Here is a 15973-nt window from a genome sequence, read left to right as displayed (position 1 = left end):
ACTTATGTGTAGAATCTAGATAAATAAATGTATATACAACACAGAAACAGACTCACAGACATAGAAAGAAAAAAACTTATGGTTACTAAAGGGAAAATGGAGGGTAAGGGATAAATGAGGATTATGGGACTAACAGATACAAACTACTATGCATAAAGTAGATAGGCATCAAGAATTTACTGTATGGTACAGGGAATTATATTCAATATCTTGTAATAACCTATAATGGAAAATAATCTGAAAAAACATTATATAATATATAAACAAATATATCATCTATGTTATATATACCCATACACATATGTAACTGAATCACTTTGCTGCACAAATGAAAATAACATTTAATCAACAATACTTCAAGTTAAAAGTAAAGAAATTAAAACAATTTCAACAAAAATAATGTATCATCCTTGAATGCCTGCTCTATGCCAGTATATTATGGGTAATATTTGCTATTATTCCCAAATTATGAAGAAGAAAATGAGATTCAGAAACATAAAGTACCTCAAGATAAGCCATTTGTTCTTAACTTATGGATTCAAGATCAATTTGATTTCAAAAACTGTGTATTTATTATATGACACAATACAGCAGAAAAAATATTTTCTACAATGAAAGTGAGAGTAAATTATGCCAAGAATAAAATGCCAGAGTATCATTATTAACATAACAATGTAAAAACTTACTGGAAACAGCATCATTTGCAAGCTGATTTGATCATGCACTGTAAATTGGGAATGAGAGAAACATCACCAAGGACATATCTGCACAGAGATAGTTGAATGTACTACAAATGGACCATTTGGCTGTCTCTATTTTACTGTAGCTTCAGTCCATTCTCGTGGGTAAACCCATTCCATCCACATGGGTATAGCCATTCATTTTCTGCATTGCCATCACTGTATTTTTTAAACATCTTTTTTTCTACCCAGAATACTGAGTATCTTTTTACTTCTGTCTATCCTTATAAAATAAAAATAAGTGTTAAGTACTATTTGCATGGGTTTTCCAATATTCTGAAAGTAGAAAAGGCATGAAAAATGCAGTTTATATTGTCTTGTATAATTTGCCATAATAAAATTCAAGTATTATAGGTTTTCAACTCAAACATTTTAGTCATTTTCTAAGTGACTAAAATGCTATGCTATCTAAGGTTATTATTTACACACTTATCAGAAAGGATAATTATCATTAATTATCACTGGTTTCTTTCACAATCATCCTCAAAGATACTAATACAGAGGATAGTTTTACCCATTCTCTAGCCAAACTTAAATGAGCAGTAGTCAGTCTTAATTCCCAATTTAATGAAAATAGAGAGATGGGATAAAGATGGTAGAATAGAAGGACGGAGCTCAACTTCTCTCATAAAAATAACAAAATTACAACCAAATGCTAAGCAACCTTCACCCAAATGGACTGGAAACTTTCAAAAAGATATCCTACTCCAGAAGCCAATTTAATGAAAATAATCTACTCTGGTGGAAGTATTTAAAGAGGTAGTGATCAGAAGCAAAAATTTGTGAGTGGGTTATTAGGTATAACAGTGCAAGGATTTAGTACTATTTCTGTATCTTGATTTCAAAATCAGAGAATGATCTCCCAAAGGACCCATAAAGGAGTACTCTGCATGCATTCCACCTGGGGTTTGTGGGTGATCAGGTACATGTTAAGCTTGTAAATTCCATCTCCAAAAAGCCCATTGCTACAGCTATTTTGTTGATTAAATGTTTTCTTGATCAAGTGGAATGTTCAGCAACACCTAATTTCAAACCTTAGTCATTTTGGATAAAAGTTCAGTTAGCAAGCACTGGAGTTGACTGGGAAAAGAGGTTAATGTGTACAGAACATGTGATCTGTTGAACTGATTTCTAAAGTTTCCTCTGTAGTGGATACCCTGAGGTGAAAATTCATGTGAGACACATATTTTACATCATTTGTGCCCATTCTGAGAGGTCCAATAGCAGAATTCCTCCACAGGAATTCTTTGCCACCAGACTTCCAATTCTATGTGTGATAAGCACTGACTACCTAATCAAACCATCAGTAATTTTTCATGAATTAGTATACATCTAAGCTTCTAGCCAAAGTGGAAAACCAAATGACTGTGTGCATTTCTTCTGAATGGGAGAATTTCTCCTCATCACTGTTTTTAGGGTCATAATCACAATACTAACTGTAACTAACATATTTAATGATAATATTTCATTAAATTGGGGATGTAAAACTGCAGACTTTCACTTATAGCTTCTGTCAACATATGCAAAACCAACTGTATATTCAGGCCTAAATTTAAAATTTAGGCCTGAATTTAAATTTAAATTTAAATTTTAAATTTTAAATTTAAATTTAAATTTAAATTTAAAATTTTAAATTTAAATTTAAAATTTTAAATTTAAATTTAAATTTAAATTTAAAATTTAAATTTAAATAAAATTTAAATTTAAATTTAAATATAAAATTTAAATTTAAATTTAAATTTAAAATTTTAAATTTAAAATTAAAATTTAAATTTAAATTTAAAATTTTCAGTCCCCTGATTATAAGGAATTCTCTATGTAGCCATAGATGTATATTGAGGGGGAGAAGTCAATTGGACAGTAGTAGTTGTTGAAACAATTGAGCCATAAGCTAATGCAGCCTCTGGACCTGCTTATGACTGATCTCTTGTGTACAATTTCCACTTGATGATATAATGCTCTATTTGTACCTGCACTTAATGGCTTGAATAGTGATACACTGGTTGTGTTGAAGGAAGTCATCAAAAAGACATGACCACCATTTTGCCTGACAAGCTGGAGGCTTTTTGTTCCCTCCTCTGTCCTTACAGTGCGTGTTCTACTTGATTTCCCTCCCTAGAGACTGCCCCAAGGACATATCCTTGAAATAGCAATGTGGTATTGAAGAAGCGGTCTGTGCTGTGTACAAGACCAAACCCAGTTAAGGTCTCTATATAAAATTTTAAGATTTGATGGGTGGGTGCTAAAATCTACTCATCTCACAGCCACCCACGACAAGCCTTCTGGAGTAAGTTCCTTGCTTATTAAATCTGCTGCTTACCAATCAAGAGTGATCTGTCTCTTTCTTCTCTCCCTGCTCCCAGCGACTAGAGAGTTCACATCCAGAAAGCTCCTGAGAAGACTGCAGCCCAACAGACAGCTAGCTTAGATCACATGATCACTTGAGGCTCAAGTTTAGGTATTTAATAACTACCAGAGCTCAGTAAGATGGTAATTGTACCCCTAGAAACTTTACTGAAGTTGTTTATGTCCAACTATCTGTCCAGATATATCTAAGGCATTCCAAATACTTGCTTTTTCCTCATCAGTATGTCCAATTAGAATTGCCACCCCAATGTAGTAGATCAGTATAACGTTTTGTGGAATGTTGAGACAAGATTTCTGCTGAATATATAACAGATGAATTTTAGGTAGATAAATTATATCTCTATAATTATATAACATTTTAAATACTTTTAAGTCTATCAACTATACAAATAAGAAATGTAAGAACATGGAATAAAAGCAAAGAACACCACCAAATCTGTTAACTGTAGCTATCCACTGGCCCCTTGGCCTCTCTCAACAATAGCTTCGCATCTGATAATTACAGCTGCCATTTTTTATAAAGAATGGTACCATTCATATCTTCTAATTGTGTGGATGTTTTTGCTAATAACACAGATATTCCCATCCCACTGGAGAAAATAATACAGAAATGGCAATAAGAATCCTGGAGTTGGGTAGAGTTACCAGGTTTGCAAAAAGGAATTGACGTTTGATTTTAAAAATAAAATTATTCTAATTTCCAAGAAGAAAAAAATGATATGCACCATCAACTCTTATACTTAAGAGTCCAACTTAATAAATACAACCATAAAGATGCCTCCAGTTAATAAGTTAACTTCAAAATAACTTTTTAAATGTAATAGTGAAAAGAAATATTTTAGAACCTCCTAGCTGGTTCCAAACAGTAATGCAGAAAATAGATTGTGTGATCATTCTCTGAGCCATGAACACTATGGTTATTTAGAGGAAGAACAAAAACCTTTACTCACATTTCTTCTACTCTTTTCTTTTCCTTCCTTCTCCTTGCATCTTTTATGGCTCTGTGCTGGCTGCATTAAATATAGAATTTAAAACTTAATACACAGAATCTGAAGTTCATTCAAGGAGAGTAAGGACACTTAAAATCATATTATATGAGGAATGTTTGAAAGAATTATGTTAGCCTAAAGAAAAAAAAGAAATGTGGAATATATAGACGAGGTGGGGAAAATTATATTTCAGATCCTCTCCCCCAACTCCAATGCAGCAGTGCAGGGGTTCTGTCAGGAAAACAGGTTCTAAAGACCCTCTTCTGAGGTGGCTGACTGCATTTGGAACAGAGCATAGAGAATCCCATGACTAAGGACATTATCAAAAAATACAGATATCTTATTTCAGAGCAATAAGAGGGTGTTGACTTTCCACAATAGTGGGAGCTGCAAGCAAAAGAGTGCAGAGGCCAGAAATTTGGCAGAAAGAACCTGTCGAAAACCCATCTAACCCTGAGAGTCAGGAAGGCTGTTTGCACGTGCTAGGCTGCACCCACTAGTACCAATAAGGGCTAAGACTCCTGGGCACAGGGATATAAGCACAATCTTTGAACAACACTGCCTGAAAAATAAGCTACTCTGATCCTGGGGCAACTCCTAGAAAGCCAGCATTGAAAAAAATACACACATCTCTCTGGAAGTTTGGAAGATGGAGTACATTTTAATCACAAATATATGTCCATTCATTACTAAGCAATGCTCTTAATTTCACAAACTTCACAAATTAAATTATAATTTTGCAACCTATAAAATTAAATTTTGTGGCTGATTTCAGCAAAATTACATCTGTACCTACAATAAACAAAGTATTATTTAAAAGCTGCCACAGAATTTTTCTGGTTCTCAGACCATAACTTGGAATGAATCTTTAGATATCTAAGTTCATCATTTCCTTCTGTGAGCATCCAGAAAAATCCATCATATGCCATACTTTTTAATTATTAAAGTATAGTTGATTTACAATGTTTTGTTAAGTTCTGTTGTACAGCAAAGTGACCCAATCACACACATTTCTCTGTGCTGTACGGTCCCATTGCCCATCCATTCAAAATATTATAGTCTGCATCCAAAAAAACCTCCAAATTGTCTGTCCATATCACTCACTTCCCTTTCCCCTTAGGAACCTCAAGTCTGCTTTCCTTGACCATGATCTGTTTCTTTTTTGTTTGTTTTTAAGATAGGATCATCTGTTCCATATTTTAGATTGCACACATCAGTGATATAATATGACATTTGTCTTTTTCTTTCTGGTTTACTTCACTTAGTATGAGAGTCTCTAGTTCCATCCATGTTACTAAAAATGGCATTAGTTTAGGCTTTGGACAAAATTCAACAGCCATTTCTTATAAAAGCTCTTCAGAGAGTGGTGATAGAAAAAACCTACCTCAAATAATAAAACCGTATATGACAAACCTACAGCTAACATCATTCTCAAGGTGAAAAATTGAAAACGTTCCCACTAAGATCAGGGAACAGACAAGGATGTCTGCTCTCACCACTACTATTCAACATAGGTTTGGAAATCCTAGCCACAGCAATCAGAGAAGAAGCAGAAATAAAAGGAATGGAAAATGTAAAAGAAGAAGTAAAACTAGTACTGTTTGTAGATGACATGATGCTATACTAAGGAAATCCTAAAGACAGTACCAAAAAAACTGTTAGAACTCATCAATGAATTTGGCAAAGTTGCAGGCTACAAAATTAATGCACTGAAATCAATTGCATTTCTATATATTCACATTGAAAGATCAAAAAGAGAAATCATCCCATTTGCAATTGCATCAAAAAGAATAAAATACCTAGGAATAAACCTACCTAAAGACATATATTCTGAAAACTACAAAACGCTGATGAAGGAAATCAAAGATGACACAAATGGATGGGAAGAGAGACCATGCTATTGGATTGGAGGAATCAATATTGTCAAAATGACTATATACAATCTACAGATTCAATGCAATCCTTATCACATTACCAAAGACATTCTTCACAGACTAAATAGACATTTTCACAAAAAAGACATATGCATGGCCAACAGGCATATGAAAAAATGCTCAGTATCATTAATTATTAGAGAAATAAAACTACAATGAGGTACAGCTTCACACCAGTCAGAATGGCCATGTTCAACAAGTCAACAAATGACAAATGCTAGAGAGGATGTAGAGAAAAGCGTACCCTCCTTCCCTGTTGGTGGGAATGTAAATTGGTACAACCACTATGGAAAACAGTACAGAGGATCCTCAGGAAGTGAAATATACCACTGCTAGGCATACAACCAGACAAAATTTTCATTGAAAAAGATACATGCACCCCTATGTTCACAGAAGCACTATACCCAATAGCCAAGACCATCAACAAATGAATAGATTGAGAAATGTGGTACATATATACAATGGAATATTACTCAGCCATAAGAAAGACAAACTAATGACACACTTCTTATAGTCATCATCAGTAACAAAATGGTCAAGCACAAGGTTATTAGCTCCAGTTGGCACTTTAATACAATCAGTAATAATAGTCATGATGCCACTGCTTGCTGGTAGTCGGATTAATAGCATCTTATGTCACATTTGAAAGGAGCTCATCACTGTACTGATTTCCAAGGACAAGACCAAGGCAGTTGCAAAACCCTGTATTTGCTGGTCTGTTTCCCAGAAACATTTTAAAATGATTTTTAATGTTTTAATTATAGTATAGTTGGTTCACAATGTTGTGCCAATTTCTGCTGTACAGCAAAGTGACCTAGTCATACATATATACCTTTTTTTCTCATATTATCATCCATCGAGTTTTATCCCAAGAGATTTGATATAGTTTCCTGTGCTATGCAGTAGGAACTCATGACTTATCAATCTAGAACCAATTCTGTTATGAATTTTTGAATTAGTCAGGAGACAGAAAATATACCAATTATTTCAACAAAATAGCATCATTTAGAAATGTTGGTTAGCTAGTTATTGAAAAACTAAAAATAATGCACATTATAAATAACACTAAGAGTTTTTAAAAAAATAAATGAAGAAGAAAAGCATTAACTTCTGGGCTGGAGAAATGAAAGGAAGAGTTTGTCATTATTAAAACTTAGAAACTTAGAGAAGGATCCTGTGAACTTGAAACTAAGATCTATGAAAAGAGGGAGTGGACAATGCTAGTATTTTTGAGAAGCCTAACTTCTCTCAGCCAGCTTCTGTAAAATATCTTCTCATTCTTATGATATGGCATGGATACAATACATAAATTATACAAAAATGATTACAAGCGTCTTACACAAAATAAATATGCACTACAAAAACTCCCAAATGTTATCCATTATTGTTCTGGTAAAATAAAAACTATGATTTTTCCAAGACCCAAGGGTCCTGCATAATGTGATTTCCATCTACAAGCCACATCTCACACCACTCTCCCTCTCCCCATCTCAGTTTCTCCAGGCTACAAATGAAAATATATATATATATATATCTGTACAATACAATCCTATAAGTGTGAAGTACATTTCCATAGAACTGATCTACATATTTTTAGTATTTATTTATTTACTTATTTAGACAATGGTTAATTTAAAATGGTACCAAGGCACACTTCACTAAATAAAGAATAGATACACTGTACTTCATCAAACCTAAAATATTATATTATGTCAAAGAATACAATCAAGAAAATAAAAATAAAACCTACAGATGAGAGCAAATAAATCATATATCTGATAAGGGTTTTGTAGTAGACTGAATGATGGCCCTCAAAAAGATAGGTCTCTATCCTAATTTCTGAAACTATCAAGGTAGCCTTATTTGGAAAAAGGGTTTTTGCAAATGTAATAAAGATCCTGAGGGGAGATCATCTCAGAAAACCTAGGTGGCCTCTAACTCAATAATAAGTGTCCTAATAAGAGACAGAAGAGGAGAAAAGAAAAATACAGGGAAGGTCATGTGAAGATGAAGGTAGAGATTGCACTTATATAATCACAAACCAGAAAACACCCAGAGCCACCAAAACCTGCGAGTGGCAAGGAAGGATTCTCTCCTAGAACCTCAAGAGGGAGCATAGCCCTGCCAACACACTGATTTCAGATTTCTAGCTTCCTAAACTGTGAGCGAATAAATTTCTGTTGTTTTAAAACACCAAGTTTGTAGTAATTTGTTATGGTAGCCCTAGAAAACTAATGCTGGTCTAGCATGCAAAATATATTAAGAATTCCTAAAACTCAACAATAAAAAAAGCAATCAATCCAATTTAAAAATGACTGGAAGATTTGAATAGATATTCCCTTTAAGAAGATAGGAATGTGGTGAACCAAGAAGAACGTGAAAAAAATTCTCAACCTCATTAGTCATTAGGGGAATGAAAATTAAAAACACAATGAAATATAGTTCCACACTCAGTGGTCACAATAAAAACTAATAAAATAAAATATCAAGTATTAAGGAGTTCCTACCATGGCTCAGCAGGTTAAGCACCTGATGTTGTCTCTGTAAGGATGTAGGTTCAATCCATGGTCTTGCTCAGTAGGTTAAGGATCTGGCATAACCACAAGTGGCAGAGTAGGTCACAGATACAGCTCAGATCCTTTGTTCCTGTGTCTGTGGCATAGGTCTGAGGGGCAGCTCCAATTCAACCCCTAGCCTAGGAACTTCCATATGCTTCAAATGTGGCCATAAAAAGAAGAAAAATGTATATATCAAATGTTGATAAAATTATGGAAAAACTGGAACACTCATACAGTACTACTGTGAATTTAAAATGGTACAGTCACTGTGGAAAGGAGTTTGGTGGTATCTCTAAATGTTAAACACAAGGTACCTAGGTTTTGAAACAAAAAAATTGTGCACAAATGTTTGTAGAAACACTATGAACAAGAACCAAAAGGTTGAGGCAATCTAAACCTCCATCAACTATGAATGGATGAACAAATGCAATATATCCATACTGGAATATTATTCCACCATAAAAAGAGAAGAAATTCTGATACACCATCACGATCCTTCGTTCTTCGTGCCTGCTGCCCCACGTTGGGTGCCACTTGCAGAGACCAGCTCAGCAAGATGGGGCTAAAGAATGGGTGCTGTGAAACTTAAGGGAAAAAGTTAACTTAAAACAAAATACAGAGGCATTCATCTGAAGTAAGGGGGGGAACTGGCGGACTCAAGGTCTCAGGGACCAAGAGCACTGCCTCAAGAAACCACACTGCTTTTATTGTTCTCTTTAGGATTATGTCAAGTGAGGAGGGGGCTATAGGGAGGATATAGGGTTTTTTTTATTATTTTATAAGTTCTTTTATTATTTTAAAGTCACATAGCTGGTAGATGGTTAAGCTTTTACTCTGACCTTTAGGCATTTAATAGTCATTAGCATTTGAGTTAGCTATCTATGCATAGCATTTCAGAGAATCCTCACTGTGCTTCTGCAAATGGCATGCCTATTTGTGGCAACCTGGCCTGCCTAGGTTTGCACCTTGGTTCTCTTTACTAATGCATATTCTGCCAATGACCGCTCATAAATCACTTGGCCATGAGGTTCCTCTTTGTCTTATTCTTTACAGGACATATCATGCTTGTGCAAACAGTGTGCCAATCTGTACAGGTTAGTCCTGCCTAGATCAATGCATTATGTCCTCATTCAGCTGACCCTATGAATGACTTATGCCTTAGGTCTTTGTTCTTAAGCCTAAATCATTTACAATCACTGTGACTGTTTTTCAAGCAAGAAGATGGGGTAAAGTAAAGCAGGACAAGATGGAGTTTTCAGCAAAGAAGCTAAGAAAATATTGTAGAAACATGTCTTGGGACAATACACACGACAATATGGATGAATCTTGAAAATATTATGCTAAGTGAAGGAAGCCAGACACACAAAAGGCTGCTTAATTTAAGATTCCATTATATGAAATGTTTAAAACAGTAAAATTCATAGAGACAGAAAATGGATTAGTGGTTACCATAAGATGGGAGAAGAAGTAATTTGAGATTGACTGCTAACAGTTATAAAGTTTCTTTTGGGTGATGAAAATGTTTTTAAAAATAGAAAAGACAGATAGGAAGTGTTGCATTAGCCAGAAGTTATAAAGGACCCAGAATACAATTCACATACCACAGAGTTTTCTCTACTTATTGATACTGTGTTTATATAAAAGAAAAAAAACCTAAAATTTAGTATGTTAGAAATGTTGAAAGAAGACGTTAATTAGTTTTAAAATGTGCACTTTAAAATTTTTACTATCTGGTACAAGGCACTTTTTAAAATTTTAAACTTAAAAATTTTTAAATTCATTTATGCAATAAGCTTTCCCTGACCACCTACTGAAAGTACCCAGTATATGCCAGATACTATGTCAAGTTCTTACATAGAACTGTCACCTGCCTACAGGAAATAAACTCTTTGGTAAAGGAATTAGATATTAAATAACCAGTAACTGGTATGTGCACTTAACACATGTACACCTGAAAAAGTCTATTCTCCATTACTGAGACACAAATCTGATATATATCCATACACACAGAAATCTAAATTAGGTACCTATATTATTTGAAAATTTCTACTTTCAGTCATTATAATTCCCACTTGACCTGTCACTGACTGAACATGGTTTGTCAATACCTTTTAATAGAACTGTTCTAATTTTTTATGCTTTTGCTTCCTTTTGTGTTATTATTAGGGTATTTTCCACAACACTGTCTCTTTTATTTGCTCATTTTTTTTTTAATTTACTTTTGCATTGTTTTGGTATAACATTGATAACTTGTTTGAACATCTATTTTCTGTAATATCCTTAGTTCTCTTTAAAAAATTATGTGAGTTCTCAGTTTTATTATATTTTCCTACTCCTACTTTTTGTTGCTGGGAAAATCAACATATTTTCTACTTATTATTTTCCATCTCTCCCCCTTTAAAAATGTTTAATTTGACAGAGATGTAACACTTACATATCATCCTTTCATGTGTAGCCTCACTTTCAAGTCCTAAATTGTTAAAAGAATGCACTGAATTCTAAGCACCAGTATTGTGGAAAGATCTCCAAATAGCTCTTGACTGGACTGGATGAAGCTGATCCCCTAGATAACTCCTCAGGAAGTACTTATGTTTACCATTTTAAACAAAAGCTTTTATACTTAAAAATGTTTTTCTTTTATTCTACATACTTAAAAGACAGATTGGCTTTACATTAATTTTTTTATCTCACCTTTCCTTGAATCTTTTGGAAATGTCATTCAATCATTGTCTTTTTTTCTATACCACTGTCAAGAAGTCAGATACCAACCTGGTTTTCTCCCCTACTTAAGTTACTTATGTTACTTTGATAGGCATCTCAGAAGATATTCTATTTTAAATATGTAGTAATTTTACTAGGATGTGTCTGGAATTAACCATGTATGATCATTTTTTCCAAGATGATTATGGCCTTTTATTTTAGATACATTAATAAAAGTTTGTAAGAGTAATTACATTGTGCTGCCACATTTTCAGAGTATATACATATTCAATATCATCTGCATAGTTCTATATAATATTCTCTGAAAATATGTTAGATCTCTATTTAATTAGGTTTTATTTTCTTGGTTCTTTTCATCTTTATCCCTTGAATCATTCACTGTAATTATGACCATGTCAATGCTCCTTTGGGTACCTAGTAGTTTATTCTTCATTTCTAAAATGATTTTGTTTTGATCAAATTTTGATCTGAGTTTAAGGTGGCTCTTAATTCTTATTCTATTGAGGTAACATTGGTTTATAACATTAAATAAATTTTGTATGTACAACATGATATTCCTGCTTCTCTGTATAGAACAATATGCTCACCATTAAAATTTTACTTTCCATTTTTTACCTCTTACGTTTCAGTTTCAATGTTTTTCCATTCATAAATTTTGAACTTCTGAGTCAGGTGTCCTTAAGTTTCTTGGATTGTAGATTTAATGACATTTCATTTATGATGGACTACTGTCATATGATTGTCTCAGCTTTATGGTTGAAAGCAGTGTCAGTGTAGGTCCAGATTCCAAGAGAAGTAGCTTTTTAATGAAAGTTAAATGATGCTCCAGGTGGCCTCATAAAAAAAATCTCTTGTGACATTTTCAAAATGGAGGATTTTGTGGAAAAAAATTTAAGATTTAGCTTCAGAAGCAGTATTGAACCTTAAAACTAGAAGATAAAGAATTATTTTTTTTTCAAAAATGAAAAGGGAGACACAATGGAAGATACTTTATTCTGTACAACTATAAAATGAGGAATAGCATGTGAAATATATTGTCTAAATTCTATCTCAGTATAAAAATATAATTTCAACAAGTAAATCTTTCCAAAAAGCACTGCTTTGCTTTGCATAGTGGTTCATCCCAGGCTTGCAAGTCTAAAGCACAATGTTTGAACACAGAGTGGTGTTCAGTACTATATGGCAACCATGGTTGAATATCACCGCATATGAGTTTCCTCACAATCACTTTCCAATCTCAGCCTATTTCTAATCTTTGATGAATATTAATTCTTTTTTTAATATACATACATTCTTTTTCTCACATTATCCTCCACAAAGTTCTATCACAAGTAACTAGGTAAATAGTTCCCTGTGCTATATAGCAGGATCACACTGCTTATCCAAATGCATTAGTTTCCATCAATCAACCCCATATTCCCAATCTATCCCTCCCCCTTCCCCCCACCCTTGGCAACCACAAGTCTATTCTCCAAGTCCATGAATTACTTTTCTGTGGAAAAGTTTATTTGTGTTGTCTATTAGATTCCAGGTATAAGTGATATTATATGGTATTTGTCTTTCTCTTTCTGACTTACTTCATTTAGTGTTAAGAGTCTCTAGTTATACGTGTTGCTGCAAAAGACATTATTTTATTCTTTCTTATGGCTGAGTAGTATTCCATCATGTATATATACCACATTTTCTTAATCCATTTCATCTGTTGATGGACATTTAGGTTGTTTCCCTGTCTTGGCTATTGTGAATAGTGCTGCTACGAACACAGGGGCGCATGTATCCTTTTCAATGAAAGTTTTGTCCAGGTATATGCCAAATAGTGGGATTGCTGGGACATATGGTAATTCTATATTTAGTTTTCTGAGGTACTTCTATACTGTTTTCCATAGTGGTTGTATCAATTTACATTCCCACCAATAGTGAGGGTTCCCTTTTCTTCACACCCTCTCCAGCATTGATTATTTTTGACTTGTTAATGATGGCTATTCTGTGAGGTGGTACCTCATTAGTTTTTATCTAATAATCAGTGATGTTGAGCATTTTTTTCACGTGCTTGTTGGCCCTCTGTATTTTCTTTGGATAAATGTCTATTAAATCTTAATTCATTCTTTTTTATAATCAGTACATATTTAAAGAGAATAGTTAAAAGTAATGTTGAAAGAATAAAGACATAATTTTGCCTTCTTACACTCCAGATCTTAAAATGATCTCAAACATAAATAATTGTTTAACTGTTTGTCCATTTTATTTTGGCATATGTGAATATTAGAATATATTTAATCCAATAATGAAGTTAAATATTCTTCAAAAATTATATGCACATAACTGAGTATATCTACTTACTTAAGTAACAAAGTAAGAAAGAAACAGAAGTAACAACAAACCAGAATCAATATAGAAAATAATCCTGCATTTCTAGGCCAAAAATACTTACAACAGAAACCAACATTATTTTTTAGTTGAGACTTTTTCAACCAATTACAGAAGAAAATAGCAACAGTGAGTAGATACACAAATACCTCACTGTGGCATGGAGTTCATTAAAAAATTCAAGATGTTCTGTGGAATATTTAAAATGTAAGTCACACAAAGAGTACTTTCTATTTTCTATATTTTAAAATCTTAAAACTATAAAATGGCTTGTAGATAATCAAATACATAATATCATATTTGGTGATTAACTCAAAATGAACTAAGCTTTTTGAGCTGCTGAAGAAAAGACAAATTGTCTCAAGATGGTATCATATTTTAATTTTTATAGTACTCCTTACAGAATGAACCCACTTGCATTCTCATGAGTTATTTAGGAGATCTTCTGCCAGCTCAAGAGCTGACTACTCAGTCTCCTCACTGCCATCTTCATGTCCTTGTTTCTCAATGTGTAAATGGCAGGATTCAGGAGGGGCATAATCATAAAGTCCAAAATGGCAAGGAACTTGTCCACCGGCACCGTGGGAAATGGCCACATGTAAACAAAGATGCATGGCCCAAAGAACAAAATCACCACACTGATGTGAGCCGACAGAGTAGAGAGAGCCTTGCACAAACCGCCTGAGGAGCGTTTCCATACCGTCACCAGGATGAAAACATAGGAGACAATCAGTAAGAAGAAGGCACCCATAGAAATGAACCCACTGTTGGCAGTAACCATGAATTCCATTCTGTAGGTGTCTATGCAGGCAAGTTTGATAAACCGAGGAAGATCACAGTAAAAGCTATCTATTTCATTAGGACCACAAAACGGCAGATGGACCACAAAAGCTACCTGGACCACTGCGTGAAGGAGGCCAATAGCCCAAGCGCCACACAGAAGCAAAAGGCACATCCGGGGGCTCATGATGGTCAGGTAATGCAGGGGCTTACATATGGCCACATATCGGTCTAGGGCCATGGCAGTAAGCAGCACCATCTCAGATCCACCCAGGATGTGAAGGACAAATATCTGGAAGACACACCCCTGAAAGGATATGGTTTTGTGCCCAGAGCACAGATCAGAAAGCATCTTAGGAACTGTTAAGGTAGAAAAACACAAATCAATAAAGGAGAGGTTGGCTAAAAGGAAGTACATGGGGGAATGTAGACGAGGCTCAAAGATCACTGCAAACACAACAAGGAGGTTCCCTAGAACAATTGTTCCATAACACACTGTAGAGAAGGCGAGGAGGAAATCCTGTACTGGCCTGGAGGGAGAAAGTCCCAGGAATACGAATTCAGACACCAAAGAGTAATTTGTTTTGTACATTGGCTTTATCTGGTGACACCTATAGACCAAAAAGAAAATACTAACCAAAGGATTTATCAAAAATTAATGTTTAAATAAACAGATAAAAACGTTTATTTAAATCTGGTTTTAAGAATAAATCTTAACTGGTAGCCATTAAGATGTTTTGAAAAATTCATACAGAGATGTATCCTTCAGCTAATATACCTACTAAGTTTAACTGCTATTCCTAGTGAACCTCTACCATGCTCCATGTACTATGTCAAGTTCTGAGGTGAAACACTAATTCTGACTTTTGGAGGTGTACAGGCTGATGGTGGATCTTGACATTAAATAACTATAAATACAGATACAACTCTGAAAATTGAAGGAAAAGAACAGAGGACTATGAGAACAATGTACTCATCATAGTTGTGCTTGTTTAGATTCTGTTAAATAGGGAGTTACTACTAAAGAGTAAGTAGAGTAGTCAAGACTTTAGAAATGCCATGTTCAAAGATGCTGAGGAAGGAAGGCTGGTGGAACAAGAGAGTGAATAATTGAGTTCAGACTGGACTAATAGGCCAGCAGCATGGAATCTTGCCTCCAGGATAAGAACTTTGCTTTTTATTCTAAGAACAATAGAAAAATTTGAGGATACTCAGCAATAACTGATCACATTTCTTCTTTCAAACAGTCACAGACTCTTCAATGTAAAATGAATGAAGTGAATCACTTTGTTGTACAGCATAAATTATCATAACTTATTTCAGTAAAACTTTAAAAAATGTAAAGGAAAAAACTACACATGTTGATAGCCACTCACACAAACATTCACACACAAAATGGAATGAGAGGGTTAGAGTAAATTTAGAGACTTCAAGAGACCCCTGAAGACTCATGATCACATCAGTACAGACAGGGTGAATTATTCATCCAGTGGTGTTGGCACACGGATAAAATTGGA

The 15973-nt window shown here is 34.2% G+C and overlaps 1 protein-coding gene and 1 long non-coding RNA gene across 2 annotated transcripts in view; both read right to left on the bottom strand.

Moving 5' to 3' along the window:
• Window positions 1-15973, bottom strand: part of LOC146401733 (uncharacterized) — a 279104-nt gene that overhangs the window by 43026 nt on the left and 220105 nt on the right. The window lies entirely within an intron of this gene.
• LOC100524752 (olfactory receptor 4F6-like) lies at window positions 14110-15048 on the bottom strand. Its single transcript, XM_084970433.1, has one exon. It carries the CDS (start codon window positions 15046-15048, stop codon window positions 14110-14112), a length of 939 nt encoding a protein of 312 aa, XP_084826559.1.

This window comes from Sus scrofa, chromosome 7 (genome assembly GCF_054392235.1).
Source record: "Sus scrofa isolate SSC_HxYL_T2T_F1_AM1 chromosome 7, Sscrofa_HxYL_maternal_Yorkshire_Landrace_v2.0, whole genome shotgun sequence".
NCBI classification, from domain to species: domain Eukaryota; kingdom Metazoa; phylum Chordata; class Mammalia; order Artiodactyla; family Suidae; genus Sus; species Sus scrofa.
Note: the sequence above shows the minus strand (reverse complement) of the source record. Positions and strands in the feature narration are given on the sequence as shown.

Coding starts and splice junctions, on each gene's coding strand:
- LOC100524752 (XM_084970433.1), bottom strand. CDS start 15,048: ATGTACAAAACAAATTACTCTTTGGTGTCTGAATTCGTATTCCTGGGA.